This window comes from Plutella xylostella, chromosome 2 (genome assembly GCF_932276165.1).
Source record: "Plutella xylostella chromosome 2, ilPluXylo3.1, whole genome shotgun sequence".
NCBI classification, from domain to species: Eukaryota; Metazoa; Arthropoda; class Insecta; order Lepidoptera; family Plutellidae; genus Plutella; species Plutella xylostella.
The window spans coordinates 695,116-717,010 of NC_063982.1; the positions used below are offsets into that span (position 1 = coordinate 695,116).

General features: G+C 38.0%; 1 protein-coding gene across 4 annotated transcripts in view; it reads left to right on the forward strand.

Annotated features, from left to right (window-relative positions):
- Positions 1-9,638: 9,638 nt before the first annotated feature.
- LOC105392891 overlaps positions 9,639-21,895 on the forward strand; it is a 34,857-nt gene continuing 22,600 nt past the window's right edge. For 2 of the 4 annotated variants that reach the window (XM_038112945.2, XM_038112965.2), the window contains exons 1-11: positions 9,639-9,734; positions 10,121-10,204; positions 10,517-10,616; positions 11,995-12,090; positions 12,636-12,734; positions 13,539-13,598; positions 15,040-15,404; positions 18,987-19,138; positions 20,016-20,157; positions 20,531-20,610; positions 20,988-21,019. In XM_038112945.2, the coding sequence (XP_037968873.2) occupies positions 9,715-9,734; positions 10,121-10,204; positions 10,517-10,616; positions 11,995-12,090; positions 12,636-12,734; positions 13,539-13,598; positions 15,040-15,404; positions 18,987-19,138; positions 20,016-20,157; positions 20,531-20,610; positions 20,988-21,019 (1,230 nt within the window). In that variant the 5' untranslated portion in view covers positions 9,639-9,714. Of the gene's footprint in view, positions 9,735-10,120; positions 10,205-10,516; positions 10,617-11,994; positions 12,091-12,635; positions 12,735-13,538; positions 13,599-15,039; positions 15,405-16,296; positions 16,425-18,986; positions 19,139-20,015; positions 20,158-20,530; positions 20,611-20,987; positions 21,020-21,895 lie in introns of all 4 variants that reach the window. The other 2 variants (XM_038112955.2, XM_038112962.2) reach the window with 2 other exon arrangements.

A 21,895-nucleotide genomic window follows, 5' to 3' on the forward strand; every position in this document is an offset into this window, starting at 1 on the left:
TTCTGATTCATTCTGCACTTATGTGAAGTTTCAATAATACAGAGTGTTGCAAAAAGAGGTATACTAAGCTGAATAGAGGTAACACAGCGGATCATTCTTAAAAAAAATGTTAATTTTTTTACAGCAACCTGTATTATTCTCTAGAGCTACCGGTACAAGTAGATAGACGTGTCAATCGTATAATACCGCTCTATTCTAAAATTGGTATGACGAGGGTTACTGATAACCTTAGAAAAGTAGTCGGTATAGCTGGATGAGGATGAGGTGAGGAAGGCCTAGGTGTGTCGCTCCAAGGGAAAGGCCTAGATCCAGCAGTGGAAGATTACGGGTAGACCTTAGATGGTTGCTGCTTCGGCAGCAGTCGTTAAGCCTGGTCAGAGGCCTTCGGGCGGCTTGAAAACATCTGACAGTCGGGTTGCTCACTTATCCGAAAACTCTTTCAGCACAAGCTTGCTTGTGTTGGGGTCCACCAACCAGCACTAGGCCCGCGTGGTGGACTAGGCCTAAAACCCTTCCTTCACTGGAAGGAGACCCGTGTCTCAGTAGTGGGGACGTGATGCGTCGCGATGAACAAGATGGAGTGCAAACTTCTTCCACTGAGCTCTTTTAACTACTTTGAATTAGTTCGGTTAGAAGATTTGTGACCTTATTCATGGGTAAGTTCAATAATGGTTGTCCTTAGGATGAACTTAAAACGGTTTGATAGTAAACAAAATGGGGACTGTTTTTTTCTTTGTTTATGTATGTTGGACAATCCATCTTATTTGATGAATTATGATATGCGCCATCTAGGACTATAAGATGTAACTACGTAACAGAAGGAAGAGATATTTACCTTACCATACCAATGGTTCCCCCTTAGAATCCAGTCATTGTAGTGTAACAAAAACACTAATAGATGGCAGCACCCGTACAAAGTATCATTATAATAACATCATGTTGTAATTTTCTTAAAATACAATAAAACATGTTACTTATAATCATTATGGTTATTATTATTATTTCGATCGCTCACTACTGGATCTACAATATTAAGCTCCATTTGTGTATCTGCTAATTTATTCGATCCTACTTTTTAACGAAAACCGATATGGGCCCTGAGTGCGAGTTTTTTAACCTATCGAGAAGTGAAATCGAAACGCAGATTTTGTATGGCGCGGAGCTAGTACAGCTATTTACCGCTAGGTGGCGTGTCTAAAACGCCATACAAATTTGCGTTTCGATTTCACTTCTCGATAGGTTAAAAAACTCGCACTCAGGGCCATGGTTCCTATCTTATAATAAAAATATACTACAAATGAGTCTTAATAAACCTACATTTATTCGAAAATGTAACGAACAATTTGGTCTAATAGATTGTTCATATTATTTAGTATCTGCTACTCGACACTAGATGTCGCTATGTGTTTCGAAAATTTCAAATCCACATTCTTTGTCATAGTGATGGACCATGGTTAACTTTACAATACTTTACATAATTATATTGAGACAAGCGATAGCTGCGAATCATAATATTACTTATCACAAACTGAACTTTTCTCCTTTCAGTCCACGGCATATTTCCACTTTGTCCACAACATCAAGACTCTGGTAGAGAAAATTGACCGCATTTTTTATAAAACTAAAAAGTCGGATTTAATCACAATACACAATACTGAAAATTTGGTGAGTATAATAACAATAACTAGTAGTCATGCGATAGTATATATTGTCTAAATATCACTAGTACTTTTATTTAAATGCAATACGTGTACACCTTCTCTTTTACTCCATGAGTCTTTCATTCACCCAAAGGTTGCCTGGAAGAGATCGATTTTAGCGATAAGGCCGCCTATTGTGCTTACTCCTTTTTTGTTATTTAATGTATGTTGTGAGTGTTTTTTAATAAAGTTATATTGTATTGTATTGTATATTTTAAAATTTCCCGCTGGAGAACCGATACTGCACCGTTAGCATCGAACCCGGGACTCTCGCCTTTAACCAATGCGCCATCCGGTTGAACATAAAGATATATTATATAGTTAATTAATAAATTTGAGTCAACTTAGAGACAGTGTGTTCGGTTAATAACCAAAAATACAAAAAAATACAAAACTTAAAAGTATTAATTCCACCCTTTGTGCTTTTATTTGTAATATTTGTACAATAAAGAATAAAATAAATAAAAAGAAAACAGTACAAAGCGGCGGCCTCATTGTTTAGAGCAAAAAAGACATCCTGTTCATCATCATCATCATCAGCCAATAATCATCCACTGCTGGACATAGGCCTCTCCCAAGGAGCGCTCGGTCCTCGGCCTTCCTCATCCAACCACTACCGGCTACCCGCCTATGGTCGTCAGTCCAGCGGACAGGAGGGCGTCCAACACTACATCCTGTTACGTCTCACGTTTAACTATTTGTGAACACAGTCAAATAAGATCCAACAGCAAACAAAACAAACAAACCTTCAGTCTACCTCCCCTACCTATAGGTACCTAGGTTGGTACAAAATATAATCGTAATCTTTGAAAAACAATTGTTATTCTGAGCGTAGACGCCGGCTGCAGTCACTCGGAATAATGTTTTAATCCGATCCGAAACAGATGTTAGCGCGCTCATTAGAATAACTAAGGTGGATGCTGGGTTTGATTGCTGATCTCAGTAAATATTTATTATAGAACATAAATAGAAGCTTCAGAAGAACCAGTTTCGATTCCTGGACAGTGAACTGCTATTTATTGTTTTAAATTAAAAAAAAAACGACTAGCAACACAAAGAATATTTTAAAAATAATATGACTATAATTTTCTAAGTATAAAAAAGGAATAAGGTAAACTAGTGTCCGTGGTGTCCTGAGTAGGTTTTTTTAAACCTCTAGTACCTAATTAATGGTGTTATTTACTTTAGTGTCATTCCTGTGACACAACTTTCGGCTTTCCTTATTAGTTAATTAATACAGTCAGGCTGGAGCAATGAAAAAGTTCGTCTCGAAAAATGCTAACTTCAAACGAACCCAATGTTTTCAAACATTTACGAAAAGATAATATAGGTACTTAATGTAAAATGTGGTATAAATATATTGTTATATAATTATTTTTTTAAATATATATTTTATATAGTTTAATTATGTTTTTCTATGTCTTAATTATTATAATAAATAAATAAATATAAATAAATAAATAAATAAATATGTGGGGACATCTCACACACGGCCATCCGACCCCAAGCTAGGCAGAACCTGTGTTATGGGTGTCAGACAGCTGATATATCTACACAAATACATAGATAGATAGATACTAAATATAAATATCAACACCCAAGACCCGAGTACAAATATCTGTCTTTAAACAAATATCTGCCCCAGCCGGGAATCGAACCCGAGACCTTCGGCTCAGTAGTCAGGGTCACTAACCACTACGCCATTCGGTCGTCATAAATTTCTTTTATATATTTTTATTGTATATTTTGTTTATATCTACCTACCTGCTAACTGTCAGTTTCACAGCTGAGAACATCTAGATAAGTTAGTATATAAGTTAGTAATAATAGTAGAGATTGAGTATGGAATGAGCGCTGTGATTGGCTGAATTATCGTTGTAGCACTTAAGTTTACGCTTAAGTAGATTAACTCAAATGTAACACTGAGCCTAAGTGCCAATTTCTCCACTGTCGGTTATCTAACCGACAGGGATTTTGATTTATAAATTAAACGTCATCTCCATATAAAATTCATGACAGATCTGATGTGTCAAAAGTTAACCACTACTCCCTGGTTATGCTCTAACCGAGAATGGAGAAATTGGTACCAAGGGTGTCTTGCATAATAAAATAAATAAAAATTAAATAATTTGTCTGTTGCTCTGACAGTATAATGTCACAGCAAGAGGTCATAGATATTCAGTCGTAGGCCTATTGCGCAAAGTAAGAAAACTATATTTTTCCATTGTCCAAGTACAAACTTGACAATTTTAACTTTTCGAATAAATCTCTGTAACACCCGTACATTTGTTAGAAACTGCCAGATACGGATATCTGTATGTATTTATTGTGCAATGGAGAAATATCTGTGGGGACCTTAAATGGATTTTAAAAGCTTTGCAAGACTCACGGTTTGGGAAGGTGTTATGCTGTCTGTGTAATGTTAAAAATATTTTTTTTATTTATTTATCAATAGCTTTTTAGTTATGTATGTTGTATGTAACTATAATAATATCATCTAGTTATACTTATTTGTTATGCTGTCTGTCTAATGTAAAATATATTTTGTATTAATCCATTGCTTTTTATGTAAGGGAATTGTATAATGTAACTATAATAATATCATCTAAGTAGATATACTTATTAGATTATGTATGAAACAATGTATCCATTATATTTTATTATTATTTAGTACCTGCACTGGAACTTATTTAATCACAAATATTCTTTCACCCAAAGGTTTATAGGTGAAAAAGGCGGTGTCATCAATAAAAGGGATTGCGTCCAGACAACCTTCGAATAAGCTCCACAATTTTATTTACCTACGTCTTGTTTATTTGTGTACAAATCCTAATCCTAACTTCCTAACTAATATTATAAATGCGAAAGTAACTGTTACTCTTTCACGCCAAAACTACTAAACGGATTTGAATGAAATTTGGTACACATAATAATATGGTCTAGACCTTGAGAAAAAACATAGGCTACTTTTTATCCCGAAATTCTTACGGGAAAACTTTTTAAAACGAAGCGAAACTCGCGGGAACAGCTAGTAAAGAATATATTTTCCATTCTCTGTGGGGGTGTACCAAATTACTCCTAACTGGAAAATACTAGCTTAATAATAAAGCTTAAAGTATAAATCAAACAGCACATCAGGAATGTCACCAACTAAAAACTTAAATATTTTGATCAAATTCTAAATTAGTTCAATATTTTAGGTTATTTGATGTGGACATTTTGTAATGGGAACTTTTAGATTGCTCGTGAGTTCGTGAGTGTATTTTAGGACAGGTGTTAAACTACAGACCTGTATTTGAGACCTGTAGACAGGTCTGGGTATTAAACCATTAAATCTTCTATTTTTCTAATTTAATTTCTGTAATTTAACTTGGATAATTTAATCTTGGAATGTAGGTATATTATTAAGGAAACTGATTTAAAATTATGAATGTTGTGTGTGCCTGTAATTGATAAATTTACACAGAACAATTAGTATATTTAATTAATAATTTTATAATGATATTGTAAATTTATTGTTGGTGTGCCATTTTTTAATAAATGAATAAATAAATCAGTTCGATTGGTCCCTTCTCGTCCACACAGGACCAGCGCTCGCGGGCGCGGCACAATTAGAGCGTGACAGTGGAACCTGCGTAGGGACGGAGCTGTCCCCGTGGGTACCGCTGCAGTGGACCCGGTTTTTTAACACATACATTTATATTTGTATAACCGTAAGGCGGACCCTAGACCTACAATCCTAACTAATATTATAAATGCGAAAGTAACTGTGTCTGTCTGTCTGTCTGTCTGTTACTCTTTCACGTCAAAACTACTGAACGGATTTGAATGAAATTTGGTATACATATAGTCTAGACCCTGAGAAAGAACATAGGCTACTTTTTATCCTGGAAATCCCACGGGAAAACTTTTTAAGGCGAAGCGAAGCTCGCGGGACCAGCTAGTAATATAAATAATTGATAAGTGGGCCGAGTCTGGCCACATTTCACCGAACACACGATGTCTTATCAAAAGTGGCAAAATTGTTCTAACTTATTTGTGAAACAGGGCCTTAATGTTTTTAAAAACTTTATTTAAAAACTAACATATAACTTTAAAAGTATTGAATAAAAATACCACTTAAAATTATAATAATGCTGAACTAAGAGTCGAAGGGGATAGCGCCCCAAACAGTGAGATTGCTGTTACATTCCCGATCGCTGAAATCACCTGAAAATAATGCAACAGAAAATGATTTTAAAATCATTGCAACGTTTTTGCGATGTCATTCATACAAGCTTCTTTTTTAGCAAACTTCTACCTATAGGGATAGATTCATAGTACTTTAATGTATGAAGAATCAGTAAATGAAATCTTGACCATAAAACATTACGAAACAATAATTACTAACACTAAAACAATTCTATAACCCGTACCAAATAACGTTAATATTCCTACACACAGCCACAAAAAACACATAACCTTATATATCAAGAGCCACAAGACAAAATAAGACCTCGCAGCACCCCATATTACGTAGAGACATGCCCATAAAGTATAACACCACCTCAACATTCTATCGATACCTTAATACAGCCGTCAGACATATACAAGGAAGGTAATAGGCCCCAGTACGCTTCCCTGAGGTACGCCGGTAACGTAAGCGCAGTTTACGGCCTCTCGAATATAGGAGGCTTTCGATTCCATACCGAAATGCAGTTACGAGACTTTTCTTGTAATTGAATGTATGTAATTGTGTGCTTTCCTGATGTTGTAAAGGTTTTTTACGGTGAGTGTTCGTATTGAAAGCCTAGTATGGGATAAATATTTTGACGGCTGAACATTATTTGGATTTTCTCCGCTGTTTACGGGGTTATTTGGTTTCGTTCGCAAAGCACCTACATGTGGGACATCCTTTAAATATTTCTACAGAAACGGAGAGAATTTCTAAATGGTGTTTTCAGCTGCTAAATAATGTATGCAATTGTTGAACCCAAAACAAAATATATTTCTTTAAAAGGAAAGATTCTGTTTTTCCCTTCTTCCCTGACTTCAAGGCAATTGAAGGCCTCCGAAAACACCCTGTACGTATGGAAGTGCGCAAACATCTTTACCGGAGCATCCTGTATGTGTTATGGATGTAAATGTCGCAGCCCCGATGCTGATAAATAAAGAAACAGGCTAAACGCCGCGCCCCGCGCTGTAAACAAGATCTGTGTAGGGTTGCCACCTACTATTTTTATCTACTATTACACTTATTTGAATCTGAAGGAAAATATAGTGAGGAAAAATGCATTTCTTTATTTAGCACATCTAGTTTTAGAAATCTTTCTAACCTTATAGGTACTTGCGTGTAGGTATAATTATGTCGTATATTGTATACCTAAACACTCATAGGTAATTAGCATTTTAAATAATATATTTTAATTCATATCTCGCACGAAAAAAAGCTATTGATAACCAGATAAACATTACACATTTAAAAATACACCCCTCTAATTATTTTTGCTAAATTTTTGTCACCCCTGCCGGCTAATATGTGAGTGACAGGGGTCATAAATTACAGACGTCGGCTGGTCAGACGTTAAGGGGTTGGAAGAAGCTCGTGGTTTGGGGTCACATAAGGTGCCAGCTTTGGGGGCCCTTACCTTATTGACGGAAGAATTTAGAAGAAAAATTGGCAGGTATTGTCGTATGATTGGAGAAAAGTTTAGGTGAGATTTAGTGCCAATTTCTCCATAGACGGTTATGTAACAGTTAGGTACCTATACATATACTTAATTTACTATCAAACAACGAAAATCTTAGTAAAACAGCAACCACTTACCCCAGAACGAAAATGGATAGCTTAATGACGCCGTCTGCAATATTTAAGTAAGTACATTTAACAGCGCATCAAAATATTATGAACTAAAGACGTAGAATTTTTTTGTTCAAAGTAATAAATAATTGGGTGGTCCCGGGTTCGATTCCCGGCTGGGGCAGATATTTGTTTAAACACAGACATTTGTTCTCGGGTCTTGGATGTGCCTGTAAAATGGCAATAGGCCCGCCCCCTATTACATTGGGACTAACATAACTCTCTGGTGAAAAGTGGGTGCAGCAATGCACCTCTGCCTAACCCGCAAGGGAGTACATTAGTACTAGGCGTGAGTGCGTGTTTTTTTAAATTAAATAATTTGGTCATTTGGTGTCGACATTTTGTAAGTGGAACTTTTTCATTTCTATTGAGTATAGGTACATACATTCTCATAAAAGGAGAATGGCCATTTCTCTATGGCGCCATGACCCAGAGCGGCCATTGATGAAACATACACTGATGTGTAGTCCGTGACTACAGCATATACTGGTATTAATTTTATTATTATGAGACATGGGAGAACGAAGATATAGGTGCTGAAAGATCAAGTCTTTCTACTGTACTAGATGTTACCCTCGAGCTAAAAATTGATTTTAAAAGTGTTCCCGTGGGAATTCCTGGCTAAAAAGTATTTTATGTTAAGTACTTCGGGATAACGGGAACTTGAATAGAATGAAATAATTTTTGAAATTGGTCTCTTTATAAAAATAGGTTTCTGAGTGTGAAATGTGCAAAAATAATTATGATATTATTTGCATAAATAAAATCATGTAATACATTTTGTGATGCGCTATGAATTGGGAATCCCATGATTTAGATTAAAAAACTTATTTGTGCGTGTACCATTCAGCAAAATCTTTTTTAACGAAAAAAATATATTTAATTAATTTACTTTTGAACCCTAATATCTCAAGAACCCCATGGTTTAGATTTTTTTAAATATTTTTCCCTGATAATAGACATTTTTATCAATAACTTAAAATAGGTTTGGTGAGTGGCTGCTAACTTATGCAAAGCGGGTCAGGTTTCGCCATTCTTTTTTATACAAGATTAATATTATTGTGCAGGTGTCACAAACTCCAGTACCTACAGTTTGATAAAGATCCTTGATAATAATAAAACACACGCGATATTAAAAGCGTACCTCACATTATGAACCAAGAAATAAAAGTTTACACGCAAAATAAAATACTGCGGAAACATGCAATAAAAATAAAGTAAAAATGGCAAAGTATCACTTAGCTGAATTGCCTATATTTTGCTATTAAATGTGGGATGTGAGTAATAAAAAATATTTGATGCCCGACTCTGAAAAATAATTGGTTGGCATGGCGTTTTAGTTTTCCTCCGGGTATTCCGTCTGTAGGGTGGGGTTTTATTATTGAGATTGACGTATGGAGACGAATATACACGCTTTAGTGCCAATTTCTCCATTCTCGGTTAGAGCATAACCAGGGAGTAGTGGTTAACTTTCATCATCCCATACTTTCGTCACCTCCATATGAAATTCATGACAGATGTGTCAAAAATATTAAAGAGGCCTCCACTGAAACACCAGCGCAGTGTCCTTGGCTGTGGCCAAGGGCGCAGCAATAGCTGAGTGGACGCCTTTTTGGCGGACAGCAAATTTATACGTAAGTTCTGTATTATTGTGTATATATTTAAGTATGATTGCTGTCATTGTCAAATAAAGTTTTATCTTTCTTTCTTTCAAATAAACCACTACTCCCCGGTTATGCTCTAACCGAAAATGGAGAAATTGCCACTTAAGTATCCAGAACTTTTGTCCTTAGAATTGCATTTACAGTAATGTACTTAATGCAAAAAAAGCTCAATTTTCGTAGAAAACATGTTTGAAGGTAGATAGATACTTGACTGCGATAAATTGTTCAGAATGACCCCCTGAGTCCCCATCGTTCGGCCTAGTATACTTACCACTTTTGCAACAAATTAAATTGTTTTATAGAAGAATTTTATTTCAAGCACTCACTCAGTCATTCAACACCTTTTGCCTTTTGTGATCATCAGGATATTGAACAGTAAATCCTCATTTGTTGCCAGAATATTCTTATAAATTCTGACAGTCGAAAACTGACAGACTATTTTGTCAACACGAGCTAAATAAAATGCCACAGCCAAAAGGAAACACTACAAAAACTTATTTAATAAATACATATGTCATCTGATTATGCAAGGTAAAATATTCATTCCAATAAAGTATTTGCTTACTGAGCTTCTCCGAGCTGCGACTTCCCGGGCCCAAGTGGCCATAATGATAGCCGACCTACGGTTGTAGATGGCACCTGAAGAAGAAGAAGAAGAAGAATTTGCTTACCACGTTTAAGGTCCGATGTTAGATGGTGGTGTTCTATAACGCTCACGGCTGCAATCCCCGAAGGGTGACTCGCAAGCAAACCACCCATTTACGCTGTACATTTTGTACGCAGGTGATAGGTCGCGAGCCGACCAAGCGATCGACCGAGCCAATGCACTTAGGGTACACATCTAGAATCTGGATATGCAGGTTTCCTCACTGATGATGATTTTGATGACGTATTTAATTGATAGGTGCTTGTTTCAGTTACAGCAAAAAACGAGACCAGGAGACTCACACGCCGATGCTAAAAGTCTTTAAAGACATGATGAACAAGAAAGATAATGAGATGTAAGTTTGGATGTTATCATTACTTAAGTATTCAATATTCGAAAACTCTCAGCACAAGCTTGCTTGTGTTGGGGTCCACCCGCACTAGGCCAGCGTGGTGGACTAGGCCTAAACCCTTCTTTCATTGGAAGGAGACCAGTGACCCAGCTAATTTGATTAGATTATTCTATATTCAGAATTGCATTCAAGGAACTGTGAATAATTCTTACGGTGCTTTCCCACCAGATATGCGATATTATGCTAATAATAATAATGATAATCTTCCAATCAAATTCATTGTTTTATCAAAAAAATTGTTTTATTTTATTCCAGTGATCCAGAAAGGGTGAGCTTGTTGAAGGATAATAAGTCGGTAAAGAATCCAAAGTCATACCATGTTCACCATCAGCGGGAAGACAGTATGGAGCACGATGTAAGTTTATAATATCACTAGCCTAGACTTTCGGTATCGTACGCAACGGACGCATCGAATTCAGTATTAATTTAGAAATTCACACAGTGCATCGTCTTCATCGGCATTTATGACATTCCGTTTGGTCATAGACTAATACACTTAGGCCCTGTTCCACAATGTCTGGTTAGTGGCTACTTGTGAGATAAAATACAAGCTGTCACTCTCTGTTATTATATTTTTGACAGTGACAGCATGTATTTTATCTCACAAGTAGCCACTAACCAGACATTGTGGAACAGGGCCTTAGTCTATGGTTTGGTGCAATACCGATGATAGGTAAACGCTTACCTTTTAATCCCTATGTTTTATGAATGTGTTTACTAACACTTACACTTATTACTTACTAGCTGTTCCCTCGAGCTTCCCTTTGCCTTAAAAAGTTTTCCCGTGGGATTTCCGCGATAAAAAGTTACCTATGTTCTTTCTAAGGGTCTAGACCATCTGTATACCAAATGTCATTTAAATCCGTTCTGTAGTTTTGGTGTGAAAGAGTAACAGACAGACAGACACAGTTACTTTCGCATTTATAATATTAGTTAGGATTAGGAAGTTAGGATTAGGACCGTTGTCCTAGTCTTTTTTAATCAATGTCTATTTGACTCTAATTGTAATTTATTATCATCATCAGCCTGTATTTAGATCTTCAGTACTGGATATAGGCATCACCCAAGCAGCGCCATAACACTATGTCCTCGGCCCACCTCATGCAGCCACTACGGGTCACCCGTCGTTGGTTCAGCGGGCCGGGGGGCGCCCCATGTTACACTGCCACTACATACATACATATACTCACGCATGTCTCCTAGAGGGGTAGGCAGAGACTATGCACCTCCACGGGTCACGATCCTGACATACTTCTTTCGCTTCGTCCCCATTCATAAGTCTCTTCATACACGCACGTCGGTTTCGGAAACTCCTAATTTGGCTCTTCTTGAGAATGTCTATCTGGTCGACATACTTTCGCCTAGGACGTCCTCTACCAACACAACCATTCATCTCCGCACAGTAAATTTCTTTCGTCAGTCTTCATTACTCGCTGCCTCTATTCATTGTCGACGGCTGAATGGTGTAGTGGTTAGTGACCCTGACTGCTATGCCGAAGGTCCCGGGTTCGATTCCCGGCTGGGGCAGATATTTGTTTAAACACAGATATTTACTTGTACTCGGGTCTTGGGTGTTGATATTTATATTTAGTATGTATCTATCTATGTATTTGTGTAGATATATCAGCTGTCCGACACCCATAACACAGGTTCTGCCTAGCTTGGGTTCGGATGGCCGTGTGTGAGATGTCCCCACATATTTATTTATTTTATTTTAATTTATTAACTTGTAGAATTCAGAAGAGACGAACAGCACAAACTACGAGTACTTGCGGAGGCACGGCGACGCGGGAAGGGCGGTGGGCGACACCGACTTTGAAGTCTACAAAGTGAGTACAATACAATAGGGTATATGCGTTTTTATATTCTTATTCGATAGTTTTACATCGCTTTATTATAGAAAATAAAAATTCAACCCCAAAAAAAGTAATTTAAGGTATTTTTTAAAGAAGTTAAAAATTTATAACCGACACGACCACTGTAAACGACCAAAACTTTGTGTGAAGAGGTGTGACGACATTACTTTCGTTTCACGGCTCAGAACAATGAGTCTCGCCAGTCGCGCCGACGCTCAGTTCAATGGGCATAGATTATTCTGAGATTGACTTATCGTCACATCCGCTCTGAGAAAATCCGTCACGTTTCAAAGATTCCACTCTGACCGGTCCTGTGCCACGCCTTCGACTTCGTGCCAGCTCATGCCGAGGGCGGCTGCCTCCTGCACGACAGTGCGACGCCACGTGGTTTTTGGCCGTCCCCTCTTCAAAAGATATGCGAGTTATATAGTGTTGAATGTCGGGGCTTTTTAAAGTTGGTTAGGATATTGTAAAATGAGTGGCCTTAAGTGCTTAGAGAAGTTTTTTCTCCTTTTCAGTGTAGAAAAGATTGCCCGATAAATCGTAAGCCCGAAAAGAAGAAAAAGGAGAAAGATAAACTTGCAGTGGCTGTTAAGAGAGGATGCAAGTGTCGGAAGGTGAGTTGAAAGAGCCATATACCATGTTTGAACTTGGATTAATAATAGGTGCATGTATAACGGTCGAATAGTGTAGTGGTTAGTGGCCCTGACTGCTATACCGAAGGTCCAATCTTCTAACCGAACTAATTCAAAATAAGAGCTGGAGAAGAGAGTGGTAGAAGTGGGGTTTTATTTGTCGAGAAGTTTCTTTTTCACTGATTGACACTTCGTACTTATATTGTTAATCTGCCGTAAGGGAACTTGTATAATTTTCACTGTGAGGGAAGTTGATAATGATGATGATCATCATCATCATCATCATCACGACCTATTACGGTCCCACTACTGGGGCACGGGTCTCCTTCTAATGAAGGAAGCGTTTTAGTCCTAGTCCACCACGCTGGTCTAGTGCGGGTTGGTGGACCCCAACACAAGCAAGCTTGTTCTGAGAGAGTTGTCGGGTAAGTGGGTAACCCGACTGTCAAATGTTTTCAAGCTGCCCGAACTAGGCTTCACAACGAGTAGTTGATAATGATGTGTCAATGGTATATTCAGACGGCCGAATGGTGTAGTGGTTAGTGGCCCTGACTGCTATGCCGAAGGTCCCGGGTTCGATTCCGGGCTGGGGCAGATATTTGTTTTAAGACAGATATTTGTACTCGGGTCTTGGGTGTTGATATTTATATTTAGTATGCATCTATATATGTATTTGTGTAGATACATCAGCTGTCCGACACCCATAACACAGGTTCTGCCGAGCTTGGGATCGGATGGCCGTGTGTGAGATGTCCCCACATATTTATTTATTTATTCATGTTCCAGCACCGACAAGGCAGCCAGTCCACGCAGACATCGGTCTCCAAGACGTCCACCGATAGTGAAGTCAGTTTATTTTCTACCTACTTTATTTATTTTCAGCTGAACTCTCTAACAATTTAAACGATTGATGTCTCTAAATCGACGAACGAACGAGATTTGTCACGCTATCGGCATGTTTAATACAATGAGATAGATTCGTGGTTAGCGCAGCGCTCCGAAGCTATTCAAAAACAAAGCGTGCCTATTGAATAGCAATTTGCGTTCGTTCGTTCATTGATTTGGCCATTGACCCCCCTTCTCAGCCTCCCCTTCTATTCTATTCTATTCTATTCTCTTTGGGGGTAACAGTACCTGCACCTGGCTCTCTCGAATGGAACCTTTGTGCATATCCCCAAGGTCTAAACTGCCTTCCTAAGCTTGGACCATTTTCCCACCACGCTGGTCCACTGCGGGTTGGTGGGTTCACATATCTAGATGTGCTAAATCTAGATATGCAGGTTTCCTCACGATGTTTTCCTTCACCGTAAGAGCGATGGTATACATTGTACTTAAATTCAGAAAAGAACTCATTGGTACATGTCAGCGCCGGGATTCGAACCCGCATCTCTGGCGTGAGAAGCGGGCGCTTACCCGACTGAGCTACCACCGCTCCAGCCTCCCCTTATATGAACCCTTTTTTTATTTCTGTGAATTCTTGAAGATACTTTGTTCCTTCATGTTTTCGTAGGTTACTTTTTTCATGGTGTCCTAATGCTTGCTTTAACATTGTTACGAGTAGATATCATATTATTATCTTGATGAAATTTATGTCCATAAGTGGAGAGTCCCGTTTTTAAATTATTGAATTTTTTGAAACACCACTGCATTTTGAATGATTAAATGGTTGATTTTTGTTGATAAAATTATATTTTTAATGGAAAAATATGAATGCGCCTACTCTATAAGTAAATTAGTATTGTTGATGCAGTCATGAGACTCTTTAGTAGATTTTACTCAGTATGTTGGAGACGTAACACTGTCTTAGGGTGCTTACATAGAGAATTGGGTTCCCTGCATCTACCTGCACCGGTAACCTGATTATGCGAAAGCGTTCACTCACGGAGCATTTCCCGGATTTTTTAATGTCATGAGCGCTTTCGCATAATCAGGTTACCGGTACAGGTAACCCGTTTGTCTATGTAAGCACCCTTAGGGTAGATCTTGAATAAATTCCACTCTGTTTTACTAAATTGACACTAGGCTGCCTTCTTCAATCCATTTTGTTTAAAAGATGTCATCCAGGTATCTGTTTAGGTTCAATTATCATTATACATATAAATAATTTTTACTTACCAATAAAACGAAAACTAGCCTTAAAATAAAGACAAAATAGTCCGCTTGGTGCTTGGTAAAGGAGAAATTTGAGTTTTTTGTTTTACTTCCCTTATCAAAATGGATTGAATTGGTATATTAAAAAAACGCAACAACAAAAAAAAGTATAATAAAAACTTTAATTTCTCCTCAGTCAACACCACCATCAAAACCGGACCCAAAGGTTGAGGAAGCGAAACGGAAAGCAGAAAGAGATAGAAAAGCGGCGGAAGCAGCTAAGAAAGAAGCGGCAAAGAAGGCTGAAGCTGAAGCTAAGGCTAAGAAGGAGGCAGCAGCAAAGAAAGAAGCAGAGAAAAAAGAGGCAGAGAGAAAAGAAGCGGAGAGAAAGGAAGCGGAGAGAAAGGAAGCGGAGAGAAAGGAAGCGGAGAGAAAGGCAGCAGAGAAAAGAGCAGCAGAGAGAAGAGAAGGAGAGAGAAACAGAGCCGCCGCCGCCGCTGCTGCGAAGAAGAAATCCAAGTCTGACTCTTTCTCTGATTGTGGTTCTGATTTCAAATGCTAGTGAGTAGTTCTGCGGCCGCGGCACGGGTTAGTTGCCTACGTCGATAAACTCGTGCGCGTTCTACCAATCACATAGCTGTATTTAGTGAGATTTGTGACGTTTATCTACGACTATAACGAACCCGTGTAGCGGCAGCTGTTGCCTCGCAATGTCGAAGATTTAGAGTGTAGATGAACAGATTGTGTCGCTGGCTGTCCTATTAAAGTATGTTGTAAGAGCACTGATAGATGTACTCAGACAAGTATAGATAATAATAAATATATAAGACAGAATAAAGGTAAGCGTCCACTTTTCGGCATCCCAGGCAACTTACTCATCGCATTCAGTATTTATTGTATAGAAATTCACAAAGTGCGTCCACTTCATCGGCATTTCCGACGCCGTTTCTCTATAAATTTATGAAAACCTATTTGGTCCGATACGTACAATACCGATAGGTAGACGCTTACCTTGTGAATGATCCATTGATTTTAGTAGATTATGTATTAAGTATTGTAGTAGTGGAGGTTGTTGGCTGATGATGATGACGCGGACAAGTCATACTTTGAGATATATTTTTCAAGATCAATAGTAAAACTATTTTTTTTTTCATTGTAAGTAGGTAGGTACCTATATGAATATTTCAGACTGGCATTGCCACGGTTATTGTATTAAGAATCGAGTTAAAAAAATGGTAGTATCTTTCTTTCTATGTGAGTATGAGTAGGCGCAATCATCTTTTTCCGTACAAATTGTTGTTCAAATTGGCTTCAAAATGCACTGGTATTTTTAGATAGTAAAAGCATAGTGAATAAAATCATGAGAGATAAATAAAAATAAAAAAAATTAAGGGTGTACTGTTTATACCATGTTGTATTTTAAATAGCTCATTTACTCTCTGACTTTTATTAGGTGATTTTAGCTCCAAAGAAATCTCCAGAAGAGCCAATAGTGGTGCCGAAAAAGGAAAAAAAAGAGAAAAAACCACCACCCCCTCCTGAAAAGAAGGAGGAAGTAAAACAGGGGGTTTTTGACAGACTGTGAGTTTAAGACCGATGCAAACGAGCGCGTGAATTCAAAACTAGGTTTTCCATGGACCTATTGACGACCGAATGGCGTAGTGGTTAGTGACCTGACTACTGAGCCGATGGTCCCGGGTTCGATTCCCGGCTGGGGCAGATATTTGTAGATATTTGTACTCGGGTCTTGGGTGTTGATATTTATATTTAGTATCTATCTATCTATGTATTTGTGTAGATATATCAGCTGTCCGACACCCATAACACAGGTTCTGCCTAGCTTGGGGTCGGATGGCCGTGTGTGAGATGTCCCCACATATTTATTTATTATTATTATCGCTGTCGCGCCATGCCCGAACCTTCCCAGTAGAGCGCGACAGGGACAGCTACAGCTAGGGCCAAAAATACCTAGGAAAAATACACAAAATCGACGTTTCGTAGTCCCCTGTTTTCTCCTCCAATACTCCATCGGTTTAATTACTTCTTTCATTATTAATTTGAAAAAAGTATAGGCAATGTCCCTGTTTTTAACTTTTTTAAATATAATGTCTTAAACTTAGTTTTATGGGAGAAGAAACACAGCGGAAAATTTGTCCCATTTTTTTTGGTTTTTAAAGGTTCATATCTTCTTTTTCGTAATTAATATGTGACAAAAAGGAAAACATAGCGAGGGAACAGGGGACTATGTTTGTATGAAGAAACTGTCCTTTGCATTCCTCTTAAGGGAGGAACCGATAAAAAAGAGCAAAGGGCTAAGGGATTTTTGGGCAAAGGCCCCCATTCTTATTCCAAAGGTCTCTGTTGTCGACCTCGTGACGCCATTCCGGCAAAAATCTGTATCCATAAGCAACGTCTCTCGTTTGTCAAATCTGACGTAACTTGTATGCATCTGACAGATGTTTGACAGGCGAGCTACTCTGCTTATGGATTGTTAATTGCTAATGTGTCTGTCTAGATCTGCCTGGGTATATTCCCCTTTCCCCACTTCTTACTAAAAAAATCTACCCTGTATATCATAGATTAGATGTAAGTAAACAGATTGATTTGTTTGGTATAAGGCAGTCACCATCATCGTCATCAGCCACAGAAACGCCACAAGTTTAAAGAAGTACTTAGTCTAGACAGTCACAAATCATGTCATTGTAGATCTTGACCACTTTTTACTAAGATTAACGATATACAAACAAGATGGTAAAGTATGTCACATACAAAAACAAAACAACAAGTCCGCATTTTGTTTACTGTCAAATCGTTTTAAGTTCAACCTAATGACAACCATTGTACCAATGAATAAAGTCACATATTGATGTCGATTCTGAAGGCAGAAATTCTAAATTTAGAGCTGTCAAAACCTTAATTTCTTTGTCTAAAATTCGACTCTATGATTGTTTCCGTAAATGTCATTTTATGCTAGCAAATTTTCTGCCTTCAAAATCGACATCATTATTATCTTCTAAGCGAACTAGTTTTAAATAAGAGCTCAATGGTACGTGGGGTGTTTTAGTCGAGACGTTTCTTTTGCAGTGACAATCCATCTTGTTCTTATTAAAGTATCGTTAGAACTTAAATAGGGTAACGTAACGTACCTAGGGACATTTTCGACTACCCCAACTTTGAATGAAGCTATCGCAGCGTACAACTAAGATATTAATGTGAAGTTTTCTTTATTCGGTAGGATATATAATCTATTATCACTAGTATTTGTGCTAAAGCTTTAGTGTGGCCAGATTTTATTAAATTAAGATAAAAGTAAAAATGCTTATTTTGACCCAAGGTACGTTACACGTTTGTACCTTGGGACACTGTTTCCTATAGCTTTGTACTATGGAAAATGCAAACTTCTAAATAACGCCTTATATCTCTGTTCTTATTGATTTACTGCATCTCTCCTCTGTCTAGTTTCACTCTGGCACTAATAAGAACAGAGATATAAGGCGTTATTTAGATGTTTGCATTTTCCATAGTACAAAGTCATAGGAAACAGTGTCCCAAGGTACAAATTTAATTGTGTCCCAAGGTACAAAAAAGCAATATTTATCCAAAATTTAAATATCTTTATTTTTAATTTAGGAGTCTTTCAGATAATTGCCATGTCATAAAACTAAATAACTGAAAAGTTATACGTGACATCCATGTCTTTATTTTGAGCATGCCTCAATGAGATAAAAGCAACACAAAAAACTATACAAAAGCTACTTTTGACTCCAAAAAACTTCTTATTGTCTTCACCACACACTCGATGCTTGTATGATCACGAGACTCAGTAGTTTTGCCAAGCGAGTAAAATACTATGCCTAGGGTAGAATTTTAATGTGTTTATTTAGCCGGTTTTTAAAATACAATTAATGTCCCGAGGTACAAGCGTCCCAAGGTACGTTACGTTACCCTACCTTAGTGCCAATTTCTCCATAGTCGTTTAGAGCATAACCAGGTATTAGTGGTTGACTTTTGCCACATCTGTCTAGAATTTTATACGGAGTGACGTATAATTGATTAACCAATCCCAGTCGGTTAGATAACCGACTATGGAGAAATTGGCACTTTGACCTTTTACAATTTTATTATGATTCCTTGCAATTTCAGTTTCAGGAAGCTCTTCGACAAGCTGGACCACCGGGCCCTGTGCGTGCTGTTGATCATCGCCATCATCATCGTTTGCAAGCAGTCGGGGCAGTCCTGCATGAACCAGCTGCAGAACAGCGGGCCTTGGAGCAACCAGAGGCCTAGTGTGGGAGGTGAGGAACCAAGGCGTCCATCATCAGCCTATACAGGAGGTTGCAAAAAGGGTATCACCATCATCATCATCATAATCACGACCCATTGCGTCCCCACTGCTGGGGCACGGGTCTCCTTCTAATGAAGGAAGGGTTTAAGCCAAGTCCACCACGCTAGCTCAGTGCGGGTTGGTGGAAAAAGGGTATACTAAGCCAAACTTGTGCAGCATGTTATATCTTCCGGACTTATGTAAGTATATTGCCTTGTTAGTTTTGACCCACTAAATTTTAACATTGTTATTTTCTGTTCAAGTTTTAATATTGTTATAATATGATATTATGCTTAGATAATTTAGTTTTAAGTCACTGTTGTCCTTAAGATAGTATTATTTGATAATGCCGTGATCGCCTATAATGGTTTTCACAACGAAATTTCTATTATGTTAAATTTTCTGTTAAGTATGTCTGTTGTGTTAACTGCTGGAGATCCTTATGTTAATAAATAAATAAATATAACATGCTGGTTAGCTAACAAGCACGTTTCGGCTTAGTATATCCTTTTTGCAACATTCTATATAGCAGCTGGACGTAGGGTTTTCCCAAAGCACGCCACTGGGTGTGATCTATAGCTTTCCGATCAATATCAGCCAGCTTTTGCATGTCGTCACCCCATCCAGCCGGAGGGCGTCCTACGCTACGTTTGCCTAATCGTGGTCACCAACTCGTTTACCCCATCAGGTATAGCATCACCAGAACTATGTATCTTTCGTCTATGTTTTATAATAACGGGCTATAAGTCTAATATCATCATCATCAGGCCAGCAGGCTATCGTGGTCTCTGGTTTACCAATGGGTCGCCGGGACGTGAGCGGTTAATGATATCCTGGGCTTGTTGCAGGGCTCCCTGCGCCAATAAATGTGCCGAACATGGTGGCTGGTCCAGGAATGATGAGTGCTGTGAGGAAGAACTTCACCCTGAAGAGAGCCAAGCCGCTGGTGCAGACCTGGAGCGTCGTGGATGAGGAGGGGGAACAGGAGAGGTGGGTTATTTGACATAGACAAAATTTTGTTACGTTTTTCATCAGCCCTTTTTAAGTGTCTACTGCTGGCGTAGATTAAAAATATAAGAATAAGATGGAGTGTCAGAGCAAAAGAAACGTCTCGACAAAATAACACCCCACTTTCACCACTGAACTCGTATTTTGATTTAGCTTGGTTAGAAGATCTGTAACTTCATTCATTGGTACAATGGTTGTATTAGGTTGAACTTGAAACGGTTTGACAGTAAACAAAATATAAACAGTTTTTTGCTTTGTTTTGTCACATACACATTTTTGTTCGTATATAAATGTTAATTTATGAAATACTAACTAGATAAGTACAATTTTTTTGAACTTTCTCTTCATTTCTCAGATACCTTGCGCGGAGAGACGTGGGAAGTGCTCACAAAATCAAGCATCATGACTACACGGGGGATGCATACGAAGGAACGGGTAAGTTTATATTTACTTATTATGATTTATTATATTTCTTTTTTGTGTATACATGGGTCATCATTCAGGCAGGTTTTTTTACTATGAATGTTGGTGGAAAGTCACTACCTGTCTTTCCTCATCCAGCAATACTGGCTTCGCTAGGTAGTACCTACGTCCAGCCGTCACCGACAACTTAGCAATCAACAATCCAAAAGCAGCGTCGCTTTCCTTTCAAAAACATCCGTAAGATACATGCAAATTACGTCAGATTTGATAATTCTAATGTTCGGTGCCGGTAGCCCCACAGAGCGGAAGGCTTCCCACGCTAAGCTCCTTGTTCAATGGTAGATCTTCTGTGACCGAATAGGAATTATATATTTGTTTTTTTTTTTCAGATGTCTCATCGCGTTCCAGTAACAAGTACGGGGTGAGTATAATATTATTATGTTTCATTTAATTCAGTAAGTTTACACGAAAACCGCATTGAAAGTAGCTTTTTTCATCCCTATCACACTATAATAATTATAAATCGAATCGGATCATGTTCCTACAGCCTGTAACTTGTCGTTGACTTGACACGCTAAGAATAAAAATACTTTTATTTTATTTTCAACGTGATATTTTTTATTGAACATCGAGCATGAGCCGGCAGCATATAGCCAAGACTTTGAGCCTCTCGAAAGAATTATTAAGACACTGGTGTAGTCTAAAGGGACCTATAAATTGCTGGCCGGTCGAGTCTGCTCAAGAAAACTAGTTATCACAAGAATTGCCGATGTTTTATTAACAGCCAACACAACTAAAAGGTGTTGTATGTTTGGCGTGTTCGTCTATTGTCGGATAGCTATGGCATAGCATATTTCACACCTATTCGACTTTAGATAGACAGAGTAACTCTTTATTTGTACAACTATTATATTATAGTGTTAAAAATACAGGTACCTCATCTCTTCAGTCAGTAGGTAGTATCTATATCTGATATGAATCACGATTGTAGGTACATTTGTATTAAAAAATGCAGTTCTATAATCCACCGTTTTGTCCAACAAAGGATTACATCCTACAGGGCGGGCCCGCAGTAGTATACAGAAGGCACAGCTTTCGGAATACAACATTTTACTAACCAACAATAATTTACAATGCGATACAATACCTAATAATGTAACTGTGTTAAAAAAACACACAATACATACACTTCCAAGTTCCAATAGCACCAAATTACTCCTAAACGGAGAAGAGCAGTTCATTGTTGCCATCTAAAATATCGAAGTGGGAGCGCAACAGACCTGAATACTACCAACTG